This window comes from Trachemys scripta, chromosome 6 (assembly GCF_013100865.1).
Source record: "Trachemys scripta elegans isolate TJP31775 chromosome 6, CAS_Tse_1.0, whole genome shotgun sequence".
NCBI lineage: Eukaryota > Metazoa > Chordata > Testudines > Emydidae > Trachemys > Trachemys scripta.
This window is the reverse complement of record NC_048303.1, coordinates 94682585-94702087: the sequence shown is the minus strand read 5'-3', so window position 1 is coordinate 94702087 and position 19503 is coordinate 94682585. Positions and strand designations below refer to the sequence as shown.

Here is a 19503-nt window from a genome sequence, read left to right as displayed (position 1 = left end):
AACCAGAATCCCAGCTGAAAGTCAGTGGGGTATTTAAAGGTATTTAGGCACCTAAAGATAGATACCTAGTGGGATTTTCAAAAATGCATAGGTGCCTAACAGCCACTGGGAACAGGGCACCAACACACTTTTGAAAATCCCACTAGGTGCCTATCTGCATTTTTAGGCACCTAAATAGCTTTAAAAATCTGGCCCTGAGTACTAAGGGTACTCAGCACCTCTGAAAATCAAGCCAGAGATTCCTGATGTTGGGAACAACAAACTTTACAGACACTTCTTACAATTTAGGCCTTGACCTTTCGGTACCTGAATTTTTCATCACTAAAATGAGGATGATAATAGGCCTCTGTGTACAGCACTTTAAGAATCTCAACTGAAAAGTGCTATAGTACATTTCAAAAGAGCACGACTCTTTGCAGTCTATTTTGCTTCTTCTTTTTTTCTGTTTTATTTAACAAATGTCCTAGAATCATCTCCTAACAGATTCAATTTGATCATTAGCATTTTTCTTGTTGACACGTGGTCTGTGATCTTGGGTTTGCTGCTTGCGTCACCAAGTTAGCATAGCAGCAAGTTTTGTATAGCTTGTTCCTGATGAGTCTTTTTGTTTAACATTACAGTAAACCACATCTGCAGGATATTTACAGATTTCAAAGCAATATGGCTTTATTGGCAATTACTATCTAATTGCACTACTGTTTTAGGAGATTTTTCTAGTAAAGAAAAAACAGACATTATTCAGTAAAGTGAGCATCAGTACGAAAAAAGGATAAGAAATGTGCCTATGGTATAGAATGGTATAGGGAGAAGAAAATAGCTCATGCATCTACTTGTGTCTAGAAAATAATGTTTGGAGCATGTAAACAACAGCAAACGAGAGAACCTGAATTAGAACATATGCTCACAAAAAATAGTTAATAATAATCATTTATTAGATATGCTATTCTAATCAATTTCAATATAATAGATTTCTGTGTGAAATGAATTTTCCAGTCATTTACAACCTCCTATATCAACTGTTTTAATACCAAATCCCTTATTAGTTCTCATCCAGATCTTACTATAATATCTTTATAAAAAAACATAATGTATATATTACATATAGATCTTAAATAACACAGCTAGTAAGCTTTAAGCGGTACATTCATGCTATGAGAAAATATTGTAGCAGATGATCTTGTATGCATTTATTTTCAATTGTTTTTCCATACATTTTCTTGAAATTTTTGCAAATTATTTGTTTGAAGAAGCGTTTCTTCCCAAACCCAGAGGGGCTGGGGGCATTGAGGAGACAACAGACGAGTGGGCAAATCCCAAGCACAGTGCTCAGCTTGATTAGCCAAACTGGGCACTTGGCAGAATCTGCCCACCCTTGCCATGTAAGTTATTGCCACCTAAAGACTGGAAGAGACACTGCAACTCCTTGTGTCATTCCCCTCTAGAGGCTAGGAAGATCCAAGTGGCCCAGCAGCACCACTTCCCTTGCCATCAGTATCTCAGACATACTACACGAGGAGTCCCTGAAGGCAGAGCTCTCTGCTGCACAAACCCTGCACAGCCCACCACCATTTTGCCGCAGGAGCAGGATTTGTCCATTGAAGTTAATGGATGTTTTGCCACTGACTCTAATGGGAGCAAGATCAGATCCTTCTGGAGCGAACCCTCTGACCATAATGGTTGCAGCATTGACTGGTTTCAGACAAAAACTAATCAAGGATGGCTTCCGTAACATGAGCACTGTTGGGCTGGGGGGGGGGGGGGGGGAGAAGAATAGCCTAAAACTCTGGAGTGGTGAGAAGGAAAAGGCTTCCTTCCTTATAGCTTCTCTAATGCAAATCTATCTTGCAGGCAAGTAACATTACAATAATTTCCATGTATATATAATGTAGGAACAATCCTGCAGTGGCAGGGAGACTAGATAACTGCTTCTAATATCTATGATTCTATAAAAGGATTATACTTCCCTGTGTGAAGCACCATGTTTAACAGATAAATAACTGTCTGCTAGGAGCCCCAGTGATAGTGCTGGGCCCTTCCAGGTGCCCCAGGAATAGTACCAAGAGCCTCTCAGAGAGATTCTTGGACCATTAAAAATAACTGCTGAATAACATTGAAAAAGAAGTTGATCTCCAAAGGAGAAAACTATCTTTCAAATGGAAATATCTAACCATCAGCAGCAAAGGACATACAATTACAATCAAACCAAATTACCGTTCATTTGTTTGTAAGTTAGTTTTAAATTGCCTCTAGTAAAATCACACACACACACACACAAAACTCCATTAACTTTGAATTGAAGTTGCTCAAGTGTATTTCCTCACAACACCACAAAAACTAAAAGTGCAAGGGAATCATAAGCTAAGGCAAAGTCCACACAAAACACAGTACCAGACTCCAATAATTTGCTTAGAAACAGCATCTGAAAAAAGGTTAGACTTGTCAAAAAACAAATTCAAAATGGATTCATTTTTAAATGCTTAGAACTCTAATTAATGGATTTACTTATACATTCTCAGATAAGTGCACCCATCTACTCACAGAGTGAGTGCTGTACAGTGTGTGAGGAGACACACTATATTATATATACATAACACAGAGCTAAATGCAAATCTCAATGCTTTATGAAGACATTCAGGTGCATCCCTACTACATTGGCAGACTTGGTATGTTCTGCTTGAGGCACTGCATTTAAAATGTCAAACATGCCATAGTGAACAGGCCTTACTTGTTTTCGTTGCTGGCATCATACCGAGGCATGGGGTCAATATCGTTGCTATTGACATCATAGCTGGCGTTCGAATCCTGTAACCAACAGAAAAAAGAGAGAGAGAGAGAGAGAACCAGTTTCTCATTAATTAGACATTGACTCATGTGGCCCACATACATTCTTCAGCAGGTTTCTACAAGAGAATAATTGGGTTAACTAACATTCCTGAGGTTTTGTGATGTTTTAGGAAAGGATTATATGTTCAATAATTACAGGATTTACATTTTTAAAATTTTGTTTTGGAAAGGGTGGAGGATAACAAATACATTAGACAAAAGTATTTTTCCAACAACCATTATAAAATAGGTTTCAGAGTAACAGCCGTGTTAGTCTGTATCCGCAAAAAGAAGAACAGGAGTACTTGTGGCACCTTAGAGACTAACAAATTTATTAGAGCATAAGCTTTCGTGGACTACAGCCCACTTCTTCGGATGCATATAGAATGGAACATATATTGAGGAGATATATATACACACATACAGAGAGCATAAACAGGTGGGAGTTATAAGACAACTCCCACCTGTTTATGCTCTCTGTATGTGTGTATATATATCTCCTCAATATATGTTCCATTCTATATGCATCCGAAGAAGTGGGCTGTAGTCCACGAAAGCTTATGCTCTAATAAATTTGTTAGTCTCTAAGGTGCCACAAGTACTCCTGTTCTTCTTTTTGCATTATAAAATAGGAAGAGCTGTTTGTCACATATGTAAATTTATTACATAAAACCCTATACTCCTCCTCTGAGACCTCTCTATATAACACCTGAAAAAGAGACTAGGTTTGCATTAAATTTATCTAGGTTCAATAACAATTGGATATAGTCTAAGAAAAGAAAAATTCCCAAAATGTTAGGAAGCAGAGATCCTTTATATTCCTCTAAGAAAATATTCCCACATAGCGTTCAAATACATAACACAAACGATACACTCTGGAAAAGAAGATACCATTTTAAACTGCCTTATCTTTTTAGGGAGCATAACTATTTGTAATGTATGTGAAATGTGTGTTTTTGTCATATTTTCCTCATTTACCAAGATTCTTCCTGTTGAAAATAGTTTATAGTGCAAACAGTTGCTTGTTTCTGTGGCTTCTGTTAACTGATGTGGTAGCATGTGGTGTGTTGACATGGCAAGCGGTTCCTTTTAATCTCTTCTTTGTTCAAAACCAGTTACCACAGTCACCTCAAATTTTCCTGTTTGTAGCCACATAGAAGGCATTTGTCATCAAACCAGTGAATTGCCCTGGGGGAATTCCTCACTGGCAGGGGGAGAAGGTGGGGAAGGGAGTAAATAGCTGCATTTACATTCACTGGAAGGATAGGACTGGGATAAAGTTAGTGGCATCTGATACAATCTCAGCTGTTCTATGAGGGAGGAAAGTTGTACCTGACTTGTTTAAATAACCTCTGATATGGGAATTAACATGAAAGATGTAGTGTATGTGAAGATCAAACGAATCTTAAATTGACAAATAAAGCTATATCCTGTCATCGATTTTTAGGCAGAACTTCCTGTTTTCAAAAGGGAGTTCATATACAGAATGGATGGCAGGATATGGCCATAAGTGTGGCGAATTCAAAATCAATGGCTTAAGAACTGCGGACCCATCTCTAACTTTTTGGACTGGATGTTAATGACAGCATCATCTCTATGGCCTTGGCTACACTTGTGAGTTACAGCGCAATAAAGCAGCCCCAGGCGCCCTAGCTCACTCCCCGTCCACACTGGCAACGCACGTAGAGTGCTCTGACTCCGCAGCTACAGCGCTGCTGGTACTCCACCTTGGCAAGTGGAATAACATTTGCTGCGCCCCCGCTGGAGCGCTGCGGCGCCAGCGTGAACGAGTTTGTTGCATTACTGCGCTGTGATCAGTCTCCGGAAACGTCCCATAATCCCCTTAAGTCAAGTGGCCACTCTTGTTATTGTTGTGAAATCAGCTGCAGAAATGCAGAAATGCCCTTTCAAAGCTCCGTTTCGGAGAAGCCGGCTGCTTATCAGCTCCGAGAATAAGCAAACATTTACTGTTTGCTTTGAGTGAGTGAGTGAGTGAGTGAGTGAGTGAGTGAGAGGCAGGGGGTCTGAACTTACAAGACAGCATGCTGACACACTCTCAGCATCCCCAAAATCCACTCTCTCTCTCCCCACATACATACAACACTCTTCCTGTCACATTCCACTCCACCCCACCCCATTTGAAAAGCACGTTGCAGTCACTTGCATGCTGGGGGGATAGCTGCCCATAATGCACTGCTCCCAATGCCGCTGCAAGTGCTGCAAATGTAGCCACGCCAGTGCACTTGAAGCTGTCAGTGTGGACAGACTGCAGCACTTTCCCTACTGTGCTCTACGAAGGCGGGTTTAACTCACAGCACTCTACATCTGCAAGGGTAGCCATGCCCTCTGTCTTGAATGCTCTGTCAGGATGAAATTCACCTCTACAGCTAGAACCCTTTGTGCTGGCCCTCTGCACAAGAGAATTTCATCCCCAATGCACACATCTGTTTTCTTCACTGCTATTCATGTACAGCATACACATTCCATTTCATAAAAAACAACAAGATACCCAAGGTTGTGCACTTCTGCATCATGACTATACCTGTGGCCTAGAATAATCACCCTAGCAATGAACTGCCCTGAGATTCTAAATAGCTTGAAAGGACAATGTCAGCTTTGATAAGACAAAAAGTTTACCTACCAAGAGAGAAGCTTCTCTGTACGTCAAGCAAATATTCCTATTTATTTTAAACCAATTGTTTAAATGTGACAAAACACAAGCAGACAGAAAACCTATAAGGCCATAGGAAACTTACAATAAACAAAGGGCATGGTTCTCCTCTCATTTACAGTAGTGTAAATTGTGGGTAACGTCATTGGAATCAACGGAGCTATACTGGCAAGACGCCAAAGTGTTGCAGATGAGTGCAAGTCACACATCTTTTTTTTCTTTACATTTTTTCTAGCCATAGAATGGACAGCTTGAACTTAAATAAATACTCAAGAGGATATAATTAAGTTAAGACCTTCAGGAACGGGCTGTTATCTCTCTAAATAAATATTTTTGGCCTACCAGGATTTATACTCTCCCTTTAGCTATATACTCTTGAAATTAGCAGATGTGTAGCATATTCAAAAGCTCTGAGAGTGATGGTGGTGGGAAGACCACAGGTCAAAGTATTTAGATATGGGGTGAAAAATTATGAGATCATTGAATTCAACCCCCTCCTTATATTCCATAAGGATATAGATTCCTTATGAAGACATATCAGATATTAAACTGACATTATACAAGATATTATCCTACAGATTATTTCCATATGAAAAAATATAACTTTTTGTAATTTCCTTCCTATTATTGTTGCTGTTATAGAAAATCTATTCTTTCTCTTTCTTTCTTTCTTTCTTTCTTTCTTTCTTTCTTTCTTTCTTTCTTTCTTTCTTTCTTTCTTTCTTTCTTTCTTTTTCTCCATCAACCAGAACAACACAGTCATCTTTCTACAAGCAGCAATCTTAATTCTGAATAATAAAACAGCATTCTGAACTACTGCAAAGACTCACATAATTCTGCATCAAGTCTGGGTGGGTTCTCTCAATGCCATCATCCAGGATGGTGATCACGACATTCTTTCCGGTGTAGCCTCTCTTCCAAGCACCTACTATGTTCATATCTGACTGACAGTGATGGGTGTTATCACTGCAGTGCTAAAGAGAGAAGAGGAGATAAATACATTGGATGTTGGAGATAATTGAACAGTGTGGGGAGGGAGGGTTGCAATATTAGCTTATTCATTATCATAACCAATTAAATTATCAGCAGATGACTGTATTGATTTGAATTGCAGATACGGAAGATCAATGTCTTCATTAACATATACCAGGATAATTTAAAAGAAAAGCTAAATGAAATGGAAATCACTAGACCCACTTATCTCTTTTTAAATACTGAACAGTAGAAAAGGGCGGCTATTAGTTATGATGCCCAATTAGAAGCCCTGTATAAAATGAAACACTTTTTTTTTTCTGACCATTCAATGTGCTCATTGGAAATGTGCATTTGAATTTTTCAGCAAAACAAATTATATGTGGATAAAAGCAGACAAACGTCTGTAGAGAAACAGCCCTGGAAACAAAACCTGCTTTTTGGAGCCTACGTGCTGTATAATTTCTTTACTGGATGTCTGGAAACTAATCCAGATTCGTTTCTATCTACAAAAGAAGGCTTTTGGCAGGTTTTGTGCAATATCAGCAGGAGATGAGCAGCACTTAAGAACCTGTAACCAAAACAACCCTCTGAAAAACTTGCAGCTTAAAGTGCCTGATGAATTGTAGATGGCTACAAGTCAACATGTTGGGGTACAACTTGCTGAGGAATGGGTGCGGAGAGAAATTAGGGTACATAAAAAGTGAATGACTCTCCTCTGACATGAATACATCCCCCGTTTACGTAAAAAAATCTGGATTGCTACGGAAATGAGAAATGACACTTGGGTATTCATATACCCCCACTAGCAAGTCTCTGACCCATAAACAAAGTGGTTCCCTATGAAGCCCGAACCATTCAGACCCTCATCAGTGTTGCTTTTCTCCAACTCAGTGAGAGCAAGGAGGGGGAAAAAGAAGAAGGAAAGAAAGAAATGCTTGAACCTAGTATCATAGCAACAGTAGCCACATGAAAGCTCTCAGCGTTCACTGCCCCCTCCCCATTTCCTTGCATATGCACCTCAATGTAATGTTTTAGCATTTTGGAAACTAAACAGTTCACGTAAATAAAAAGGGACAGATTCTGACTTACACACGAGGGAGGGGAATGGGGTAACCCCACTGAAGACAATTTGTTAGCACAGAATGTGGTGTAAATTAACGTAAGATTACTTCTGAGACCGCTCTTATCACTGCCTCTTCCATTCACCCCCCCCCATGCACCTTGATATAATACACAAACCAGTGGCTTTCACAGTGTTAATTAGAGGTTACTAAAGCAAGTTTGCTATTAAGCATTGTATAAACAAGGCATTTGTACAACTTTAGGGATCAACTCCAAAGAAATGTTTAGATGAGGTTTTAAAGTAGAGTTATGTATATCATTCAAAAATGTGCAGACAGCTTGTTTTATAAGGTTAGCAACACTCTACACTTCCTTTTGTGCACACTTTGTGCAGAGACTGCTCAAGACTCTTTGTGAGATACCAACGATAATAAAACAGCATTCTGAACTACTGCAAAGACTCACATAATTCTGCATCAAGTCTGGGTGGGTTCTCTCAATGCCATCATCCAGGATGGTGTTATCACTGCAGTGCTAAAGATTATAACAGTGCTTCACACATAGAGTTCCCTTGTATTTTTCAAAGTGCACTACAGACTTCAACCAATTAATCTTCACAAAACAGCTGTGAGGTAGATAAATATGACTACTGCCATTTTACAGCTGGGAAAACAGAGACAGGAAGGGCGAAGTGATTTGCCCAAGGTCACAGAGCAAGTCAGAGGCAGAAGTGGGATGGGAGTTCCAGCCTCCCTGCTCCAAGGTCAATTTACTGAACTATGCTGACTCACCACTCCGAGATGATCATGCCTTGACATATTTACCAGACTCCTATTAGCTAGAGGAGTAGACTTAGTAGCCAGAAGCCAATACTAAAAGTGAAGTATTCTCCTGCAGGTGGGGAGGGCGAGGGGCAACACCTGGTGGGAAACACAGCACATAATCCCTCCAGTCTGACAAAATGCAGAAACTCCACCCTTCTTTTCTTCCTGGTTGCTGGGAATGAGGAAAGGGAAAAATGACTCCCAATAACCAACATGCAACCCACCACTTGATCTTTCCTCCTCTCCTCCCTTTCATTGTTCCTAGGGTTGACCCTTTCCCTCTGGGGAAGAACTAGCAGTTCTGGCTGCTCTGCTTCTTGGTCTAGTCCAGTGGTTCTCAACCTGCGGCCCAATCAGCACAGCTCAGTGGCCCATGTGACATCCTTGAGGCTATACGGGTAGTATTGGATGCGGCCCACAATGGTAAATAGGTTGAGAATCAGTAGTCTAGTCTCACCACTCGCCCTGGGCAAGTGTTTGGGGGTTTGATTCCTATTCCCCTGAAAGGCCCTTGGACCGCTACCAGAAAATGACTCCTTTCTCCCTCAGTGATGTCAGCAGGCTGCCCATGCCTGAATATCTGCTTCTGGGGAAGCAGCAGAGGTTCTCATTGGTCTCTTTCCTGCACATATGTACAAAAAAGCAAGACAAGATACACCTACCGCATTAGTGAATGATTCACTGATTCTTCTAATATACTGGGCCAGATCCTGGCCCGCACTTTGTGCTCCAGCACTGGGAAGACAGCCAAACTAAATGGGTGGTCGGAGAATCTCCCAGCAAAGGAGAATCTCCAGCCAGTATAGAGCTGGCATATCTCTACACCCAGCCCATCCTTCGGCCATAGCATAGGTGGCATATAAGGGATGTAAAGGTGGTATAAAGCCACCGTCATTCCTATCCCCATCTCTGCCAAGCACATATCAACTGTAGCTCATCTTTGTTAAAATCCATCCTTTCCTTTCAACCCCTATTACTAACAACATCTTTGTCATCTCTCACCATGCCTATGGAGCCTCTTCGTTCTCTTCTCACCTCTCCCTCCTAGTCTAGGCAAAATGCTGCTATTAGAATCATCTTCCTCTCCTGCTGCTCTGACCAGTTCTCTGCCTCCATGCTCCCATCTCCTTCATTCTCTCTCGTCTCTGGCTCCCTTTCTTTTTTCCACATCAAATTCAACCTTCTCTCAACCACAAATCCTCTGCCCCACAATCAGCTCTTCTCGCCCCAAATTTGCACCACAAACTGTACCCCACACTCTGAACTGGCATACCATTTTTCAGGCCAATCTGATAAGGTCTGTAGATTTTAAAGCAGTTTGAAAATTTAGCTTTTAACATAAATGCTCTTTCAACCTCAACTACAGTGCAGTTAAGCACCATCCCATAGTGCAATATGAGGAACAGCCTCCAACTTCTTGTCCACTATAAGTTCTCTCCTCCACCTCTTTAAATCTCTCCTTCAAAATCACTTCTAGCAAGAAATCTCCAGTACAGACTTCCATTCTATCATTCTTCCTTAACTGTATTGTGTTTAATCTTTATTTTGTGTTTCATATTCATCTGTCTCAATTACGTTGTCAGATCCTTGGGACAGAGACTTTGTGTTTTAAATGATTGAAAGCATTGTGTAGATTTACAGAGCTACCTAAATAATGAATAATCATTAAAATAAGAAAGCAAGTGCCTAAAATTAATTGGACTTTGTGTCAATGGGCAAGTACTAAAGCATCTTATTGATTCGCAATAATGTCAGTGTATTGTCTCTGTTCCCCCTTTTTGGAATATGATTTTTTTTGTGTATGTAGTTGTAGTTTTTGCCCCCAGTCCTGCTTAACTTTCCATAAGCACATGAGTTATCTTACTTCAATCAGTGGAACTAGTCAGACACACTAAGTTAAATTTGTAGGATTGAGGCTTAATTTATCTTAATCTCTATTGATATGAAGTTCTAAGGATCATTTTTATTTTTGGTTGGCTATTTTAAAATATTGATTTTTAAAAATTTGATTAGTGGTCAAATCTACCCCAGCAGTAATCAGACCCAAAAAAAAAAAAAAAAAAACCAACAACAACAAAGAAACCTCACAAACAACTAACTTTGTTAACATACAAAACCTTGGGAGTGGCAGGTTTTTACCAGATCCATCCATGTAAGTATTGCTGATTGATTTCTCCACCTCTATCACAGAGAATAGGCAAGTACGTGGAATCCTACCTTCCCACAGACAAGTTAGTTTAGTCACAGTAAAAGAGCATCATTTTAGCTTTTGCCCACTGCCTGAAGGATATCATCGAAAGGCGTAACAACCCCTCAACCAATATAATTTGACTGAGTTTTTTAAAAAGCAGTTAAAGGATGATGTTTCTCTTTGTACTGTTTAACTGCAAAACATTAATGACACTACAGTTAACATTTAATCAGAAACCTCTGCAGGGGTAGAGAGACTCTTGTGTTCCAAAAATGCTTAGGAAGTGAGAAGGGTGTTTTGAGGAAAATTACTGATCTAGAACTTCCCTCAGACTTGCAATTCAAGTCTCATAGAGGTGAGAGGCCAAAAGAATCACTTGGATGTGGACAGTTTGGAAGCTATTCCTGCAATTAAGAAACAGACACAGTGTTTAAAAGAAGTGATTCAGCTATTAAAGGATTTTCTGTTATCTGCTACATTCTTTCAATGCCAGACTTGCCTGGAGTTTTGTAGTTATTGTGTTACATCCTCTCTCATAAGAATGGCCATACTGGGTCAGACCAAAGGTCCATTTAGCCCAGTATCCTGTCTTCCGACAGTGGTCAATTCCAGGTGCTTCAGCAGGAATGAACAGAACAGGTAATCATCAAGTGATCCATCCCCTGTCGCCCATTCCCAGTTTCTGGCAAAGAGACTAGGGACACCATCCCTAGCCACTGATGGAGCTATCCTCCATGAATTTATCTAGTACTTTTTTGAACCCTGTTATAGTCTTGGCCTTCACAACATCCTCTGGCAAGGAGTTCCACAGGTTGACTGTGTTGTATGAAGAAATACTTCCTTTTGTTTATTTTAAACCTGCTGCCTATTAATTTCAGTGGTGACCCCTAGTTCTTATGTTATGAGAAGGAGTAAATAACATTTTATTAATTACTTTCTCTACACCCATCATGATTTTATAGACCTCTATCATATCCCCCACTTAGTTGTCTCTTTTCCAAGCTGAAAAGTCCCAGTCTTATTAATCTCTCCTTATACAGAAGCTGTTCCATACCCCTAATAATTTTTGTTGCCCTTTTCTGAACCTTTTCCAATTCCAATATATTTTTTGAGATGGGGCAACCACATCTGCATGCAGTATTCAAGATGTTGGTGTATCATAGATTTATATAGAGGCAATATGATATTTTCTGTCTTATTATGTATCCCTTTCTTAATGATTCCTAACATTCTGTTCGCTTTTTTGATTGCCGCTGCACCCTGAGTAGATGTTTACAAATGTAGCTCATTGTCATTATCATTATTTTAACGTTTTCTGCCTGGTGTGCTAATTTCAGAGGTCTGATACTGGCTATATCCAGTTATGGATCAATACCAAAAAGGAATCGATAGACTGAGGAACCAGTAATCATCTGAAAGTCAATATCTTGTGAAATTCCAGAGCCAAAAATGAATTTAGAGGAAAGCTATATAAGGCATTCTATTCTGTCTTTGACAAGTTTTTAACAGTCCATCTCTCATTAATTGTTGATGTTATGCCCTCTGAAAGCTATCACATGGTACAAAGCACTGGTTTCCAGCAGTTCCTGAGTTAACAGTGGTTAAAGATCATGTCAAAGATCTGGCAGATTTAGAACTAATTTGGTAGAACAGTACAAGTAATTTAAAGCCCAGTAAATCTTCCAACCACCCCCACCCCCCAACCAGAAATCAACAGGGAAAAAAGAACCTTGTAAAAAGACGGGCTCTTCCTGATTTTCACGTAGAACAGTAGTAAAAAGAGTCTTGCCACAGGCAGTAGACCTTGCAGTTTATGGTACACATTCTTTAGGTCTAGGAGCTTCATCCACTGTACTATACAGCATGGTAGAATATATGATGTGGTAAAGTTGCACAGGGTCACACAGGTAGAACAGTAAGAATGGTCAAGGGCAAATTATTTGGCCTTGATCACCCCCTAAAATCCATTCATAGAGGGGACAGAACTGCATGGGGCCAAAAGGTGGGTCTTGGTTAACCAAGGGGTTGTCAAGGGAAGAGACCTTCTGCCTTTTCTGTTAGAAGAAATTCAGTGTTGGATATCTGGTTAACCACTAGCTGCCAGGATGGTCAGTACATATATGCAAGCAGCAGAGTTTAGTTGCTTTTAGCTTTAGTGGAGTTGGCTTACTGGTGCCAGGTTCAAGTTCATTTGGTACTTTTGATATGAAACAATCTTCATTTTGAATGGAGGAGAGGAAACATCAGTTACCACAGTGAAGGATGACCTTCTAAAAGTCTAAATAGATAGATAGATCCACTGTTAAAATGGCCCATATGATTCAATATAAACAAAGAAAACATGTATTCAGGAACAATATAACTCAGGAATGAATGATTTCATTTTTCTTCATCTTTTCAAATCAGACAGTTAGTAAATTGTGTTTACTAAGGGATAATATTTTTAAAAATAATGCTTTTTTTCCAAGAGTGTTTATCACATTTTGAATGTTGAGTAGAAACTCTTCCATCAGAGCTAGCAATAAATGAAAGGGGGATATTAATGATTAGGAGGAATTTTTGCAGGAAATAAATATTTTAGTTTTCGTAAATGTAATCTAATATTTATTGCATGTTAAATAGGAAACACTATCTGCATAGAAACTTCTTTTCCTCTGAGTTTCACCCCTGAACAGTTTTGGATTAGAGCATTTTAAAGGCCTATAGAAGTTGGAGATATTATAGGGACTGATTCATCTCATGCTTGAGATGCTTTGGATTAACTAGTATTTGACGTCTGAAACAACACATTTTACTGAACTGCTACTTTTTCCCATCTGGGTCTCTTTCCAATGAAATATTTGAAAAATATACAGTATTAAATATTTAGCATCAAATTCATCCCTGGTATAACTTCAACGTATTTGACTGAGTTACACCGGAGATGAATTTGGCTCTTGACCTTTATTGATTTTTCAAGTAAACAAGTAAAATATATTTAGAGGCCAGTGGGAGGAAACAAATCATAAACATACGTTATTTGTTAAGTTTGTTTAAACTGAGAAGCAGAACAGGGAATCAATGTAAATGGATTCCTTACATTTATAGAACTATCTATTGGCTACAGGGAAACAAGAACAAGACAACAGAACCTAATTTATCTCTATGAAAAAAAATGAGTTAATGACTCAGGTTACTCTGTGACTTGACACTAAACTTCAGGTTTTCCCAAAAGGAGAACAATTCAGAATATAGTTAGCTCACATATACACTGAGACTATTCTATCATTTCTCATTACTGGAAATTTTTAAATAAAGATTGGATATTTTTCTGAAACATCTGCTCTGGTTCAAACAGAAATTAATTTAGGGAAGTCCTCTGGCCAGTTATACAGGAAGTCAGACTAAATAATCGTAATGGTTCCTTCTGGCCATATAATTTATGAATCTATTCTACCACGGACTTTAGGTTCAAAGCTTTTCTTGGGGGCTAAATTTATGTACTAGTTTATCAAGTATTCATATTTATTTGGTGATAACTAACCTTGCGAATATACACACACACAGATTTGCTGCATATTGACTGATGGTATGATCAGCTCCATGATACCACTAAATTAATTTAATTATTAAATGAATTACAGTTCAAGTATAAAACCAAAAAAAAGTCACTATTAAGGCAAAATGTTTGGTCTGAAACAATGTTCGCCAAATTCCTTTTGAAAAAAGTGAAACAGTGCATCATATGATACTGTTCTGCAGCAAAACATGCAGGAGATAAACCTAGCAAAAAATATTTACTAATGCTCCCCGCATGTGGGGTGAGTTTTGAGATCACAGAGAGGGTTGGAGAGGTAATTTACCAATCCTGTGGATCCTAGGAATTCATGAAGAAAGAATCCATCCAGACCCATGGATTCAGAGCCTTATTTGGGGCTCTGTGGCACCATCCTTTACTTGAGGATGCTTCCATTATACATATACCCTACTCCCCTCAGCCTGGGGGGACATCAGAGTGGATCAGAAGTTAATGCTGTTTTCACCTGCTTTAACGCCAGTCTAAGAAAAACTGTGGAAATCCTGTTGGAAGGAGCATATGCACAGAGTGACTGCTCCCTGCCCTGAGTTGTGCAGCCTCACCCAAAGTGGTGTTATTCAAGAAGGGGGAATTATTCCACAAATACATCATTCTTTCCATTCTGCCATTTTTGTGGCCTGTGCATTGTGCTTTTATGTGACTTCCATTAATTCCCACAAAAGAAAGAAGTATTGGAGAATTTTATCGAGAGTCTCATGACATATGGTCATTTTCTTAAAGTGCCATGGAGTCATGTGATTACACAAAACTCATATTTCACATTTTAAAATTCATGCCTTGTTTGCCCTGAATGACTCTATGATGACCAGAAAACTATTGAAATCAGAAGTGAACCCTGCGAGGTGGGAGTGTCCCAGAGGTCGGGCTGTAGCCTGTGCCCGAATGTCTGCACCACAATTAAACAGCCTCTTAGCCTGAGCCCTGCAAGCCCAGGTCAGCTGGCATGAGCCAGCTGCAGATGTCTAATTGCAGTTTAGACATACCCTCTTAGGCCTTATCTACACTTGCGGTGTCATGCAGGATATGTGTAGCTACATGCCACAGAGAAAAGCAGGCCTCATCCACACTGCAATGTGTAGCTACATGCAGCAGTGAAAGGCTCTGGCAGCAGGGAAAGGATCCAGCAGCTCTCAGAGCAGCCAAAGCCAATGAGGAGGCAGCAGTGTAGTGTAGATGTGCGCAGCAGTGCTTGGACATGTAGAGAGATGTGTAGGGTATATACCGTAAAGTTCTGGGCATGTCTTTACTCACCTAAGCAGTGTCTCACTCCTCTGTATACCTGTGCTGGGAGGTGTGCAGTGTCTGCAAGCTACATGCCAACATCATTGTAGTCATAGCCTTAGTGCTACATGAAGTTGTTTTGAGAGTGTGGTGGGGAGTAGAGCTTGGAGGGTTTTAGTTGCTTTTTTTCCTTAGGACTTCCTTGTCCTCAAAAATTGTATTGCTGTAACTATACCAGTACAAAGGTGCTTTATACTAGTATAACTTATTCCTGTAGGGAAGGGGGAAAAGCTATACCAGTATAAGGCACCAGTATAATTGCATCCACAGTATACCAATATAATTATTTCGGTGAAAGCTCACATCCCTAACTGACATAGTTATACTGGTACAAAATCTATGTGTAGACCAGGCCTTATCTTTTGAAAGAAAGGAGATACAAACAACTTTATTTATCAATAAGAGTCTTTACACTTTTCAGAGGTCACCAATGACAGGGAAAGAAAAGAGAGGTGGTGGGTGACAGGAACGCCCACAACAGAGTTAAGAGATCAGAGCATAATGAAGCAGAGGAACACAATACACGCCCAGAAATTAATCTACAGTACAAATTACTAATGTCATAATAATTGATTCTTGTCTTGTTTCTATAGTATTTTGCTTTGTGTTACTGTTATGACCTTGTCTCTTGGAGGCTCCTTGTTCCCTTTACTTGTCATCATTCACTCTGGTCATTCACACAATCTCGCCCCTGTTGGGAGGAGAACCTTCATCTACACAGCTTCTGTCAAATAGAACTGACTTCTTGTATCCATCCCTTTGCCTTATCTCCTGTCAAATCTTGGCTGAAAACATATCTTTTCTCCCTTATTCATGCCTCTTCATTTCTCCTTCACTTTGTTGTTATTTTCAGCTTTATGGCTGTATTATTTAACTGTGTAAATTGTTGTAGGATACAATTTGTATGAAAAATACCGTACAAGGTAAAGTGGCAGCATAATAAAAGGAAGAGAAAAGAAAACTCTCATGGAAATGTAACAAGTCTGTGCCATAGAGAGAATTTCAGCTTTTTTTTTTAAGCTATTATATTGTATCATGTAAGTACGCGACATGTGTTTTAAAGATATTTTCAATTTACTTGATATAATGTAATGAGATTTTTGGAGCTATTAAGGACATCTTGTAAATTTGTAAGCAGACAATTTGGAAATTGCACATTATTTACCCAATACTACAACCACTCACAACAAGGCTAATGGAGGGTTTACCATGTCAGTTTGTGCTTTAAAGCTATCATGATGATCACACAGATAGTCAAATTCATAATGTTAAGAAAATGTTACTGATTATGCACAGTTTCAAGTTTTAAATATGAGTACTTTGGCAATCATTAAATACAATGGGCCAAGTGCATTCTGTAGAACAGGGAGATTTAAAATGTACCTCCCTGCACCATCTTCCCAAAGCTGAAATCAATCAGAGAGCAAAACAGTAGGAGGAAAAATGTAAATATAAAAATGTGAATGATGATAGTGTCATAGAAATGTAGGGATGGAAGGGACCTTCAGAAATCATCAACTCCAGCCACCAGTGCTAAGGCAGGACCAAGTAAACCTAGACCATCCCTGACAGGTGTTTCTCCAACTTGTTTTTAAAAATCTCCAATGATGGGGTTTCCAAAACCTTTCTTGGAAGCCTATTCTGGAGCTTAACTGCCCTTAGTGTTAGAAAGCTTTTCCTAATATCTAACCTATATCTCCCTTGCTGCAGATTAAGCCCAATACTCCTTGTCCCACCTTCAGTGGACATGAAGAACAATTGATCACTGTCCTCTTTATTACAGCCCTCAACATATTTGAAGACTATTGTGTGTTCTCCTCTCAGACTAAACAAGCCCAAGTTTTTAAATCTTTCTTCACAGGTCAGTTTAATCATTTTTGTCACTCTCCTCTGGATTCTCTCTCTAACTTGTCCACATCATTCTTGAAGTGTGGCACCCAGAACTGCATCAAGTACTCCAGCTGAGACCTCACATACAACAAGATAATTACCTCCCGTGTCTTCCATATAACACTCCTGTTAATACACTTCACAATCATATTAGCCATTTTTGCAACTGCATCACTTTGTTGACTCATATTCAATCTGTGATCTACTATAACCCCAAGATTCTTTTCAGCATTATTACCACCTACCCAGTTATTCCCTATTTTGTAGCTGTGCATTCGATTTTTCCTTCCTAAGTGTAGTAGTTTGCACTTGTCTTTATTGCATTTCATCTTGCTGATTTCAGACCAATTCTCCAATTTGTCAAAGTCATTTTGAATTCTAATCTTGTCTTCTTCTAGCTTAGTGTCAACCACAAATTATATAAGCATACCCTCCACTTCATTATCCCAGTCATTAATGAAAATATTAATTATAATTGGGAGTTAAGAATGTTTTATTAGATACCAAATGAATACAATTCTGCAATCTTGCAAGTAGGCATCTTACTTTAAAAAAATCCTAGTTAAGAAGGGAAGTGAAAGTAAAAAAAATATATATATATTTTTAAAATATAAAACAAATGGAAAATTGGGAAGTTGATAGCAATGAGTACAAATAGGCAGTTATGCAATGCAGACAATGGATAAAGGAAGCTAAAGGTATAATCATAAAATCTACAGCCAATAGGGTTAAGGATAATAAAAAAGGAATTCTTTAAATTGATCAGGAATAAATGAAATCCTAACACTGGAATAGGTCCAATATCAGACAAGGATTGTTAAATTGTCAATCCTGATGCTAAAAAATCAAAATTATTCAATAAATATTTCTGTACTATATTTGGAAAGAAGCGGGATGATGTATTCATATCTCATAGTGATTAAGAAATGCTTTCTTTCCCTCTAGTAACTAGGGATGATATTAAACAGCAACTATTAAAGTTAAAATGTTTAAAATCAGCAGGACCAGATAACTTGCTAGTTTGGCTGATAAAAGTAACTATACTGACATAACATACTTAGACTACTGTAAGTCATTTGACTTAGTCCAACATGACATTCTGATAAAAATAAAATAAAGCATTATACAAAATCTGCACAGCCCATGTTAAATGGATTAAAAACTGGTTAACTGATAGATCTCAAAAAATAATCTGTAAATGGGGAATCAGCATTTTACAGGGTCCAGTGGGGTCCCACAGGGATTTCGTCTTGACCCAATGTTATTCAATATCTTTATCAATGATCAGGAAGAAAATATAAAAACATTGCTAGTAATCTACAGATGACTCCAAACTTGCTGGTTACAGATCAGTTACAATTTGTCTAGGTCACTCTGGACCCTATCCCTACCTTCCAGTGTATCTACCTCTCCCCCCATCTTAGTGTCATCTGCGAACTTGCTGAGGGTGTAATCCATCCCATCATCCAGATCATTAATGAAGATATTGAACAAAACCGGCCCCAGGACCGACCCCTGGGGCACTTTGCTTGATACCGGCTGCCAACTAGACATCGAGCCATTGATCACTACCCGATGAGCCCTACGATCTAGCCAGCTTTCTATCCACATATAGTCCATTCATCCAATCCATACTTTTTTAACTTGCTGACAAGAATACTGTGGGAGACTGTATCAAAAGCTTTGCTAAAGTCAAGGTATATCATGTCCACCATTTTCCCCATATCCACAGAGCCAGTTATCTCATCATAGAAAGCAATCAGGTTGGTCAGGCATGACTTGCACTTGGTGAATCTATGTTGGCTGTTCCTGATCACCTTCCTCTCCTCCAAGTGCTTCAAAATGGATTCCTTGAGGACCTGACTTCTAGATTAAAAAATTAAAAGTCTCCAAGGAAAAAGCAATCTTCTAAGGAGACAGGAAAGTATGCACCCAGGCATTCTGTTGCATCCACAATATAATCCCTTTGCACTGTGACAATCTAAGCTCATTTTGGGAGTGTACCTTCTGTGGAAGCCAAGACCACTTTTTGTACTAATCTGGCTCTTGAAAGTTGCACATAAAATAATCCACAAAACCAAATAACACTCAATTGCAATGAAATAACAGGTCTACTTAAACATAAGATGATACATACATTCAAGTGAACAGGTTCAGGACAATGAGAAGCAAATTAATTTTGATTTGTGGGAGATTAAAACAGAACCTG

At 39.0% G+C, this 19503-nt stretch overlaps 1 protein-coding gene across 3 annotated transcripts in view; it reads right to left on the bottom strand.

Moving 5' to 3' along the window:
- The window catches only part of PCSK5 (proprotein convertase subtilisin/kexin type 5), a 294987-nt gene that overhangs the window by 190476 nt on the left and 85008 nt on the right, over positions 1-19503 (bottom strand). For 2 of the 3 annotated variants that reach the window (XM_034773743.1, XM_034773745.1), the window contains exons 4-5: positions 6325-6468; positions 2726-2802 (exon numbers count right to left, since the gene is read on the bottom strand). In XM_034773743.1, the coding sequence (XP_034629634.1) occupies positions 2726-2802; positions 6325-6468 (221 nt within the window). Of the gene's footprint in view, positions 1-2725; positions 2803-6324; positions 6469-7996; positions 8015-19503 lie in introns of those variants that run through there. The other variant, XM_034773744.1, reaches the window with a different exon arrangement.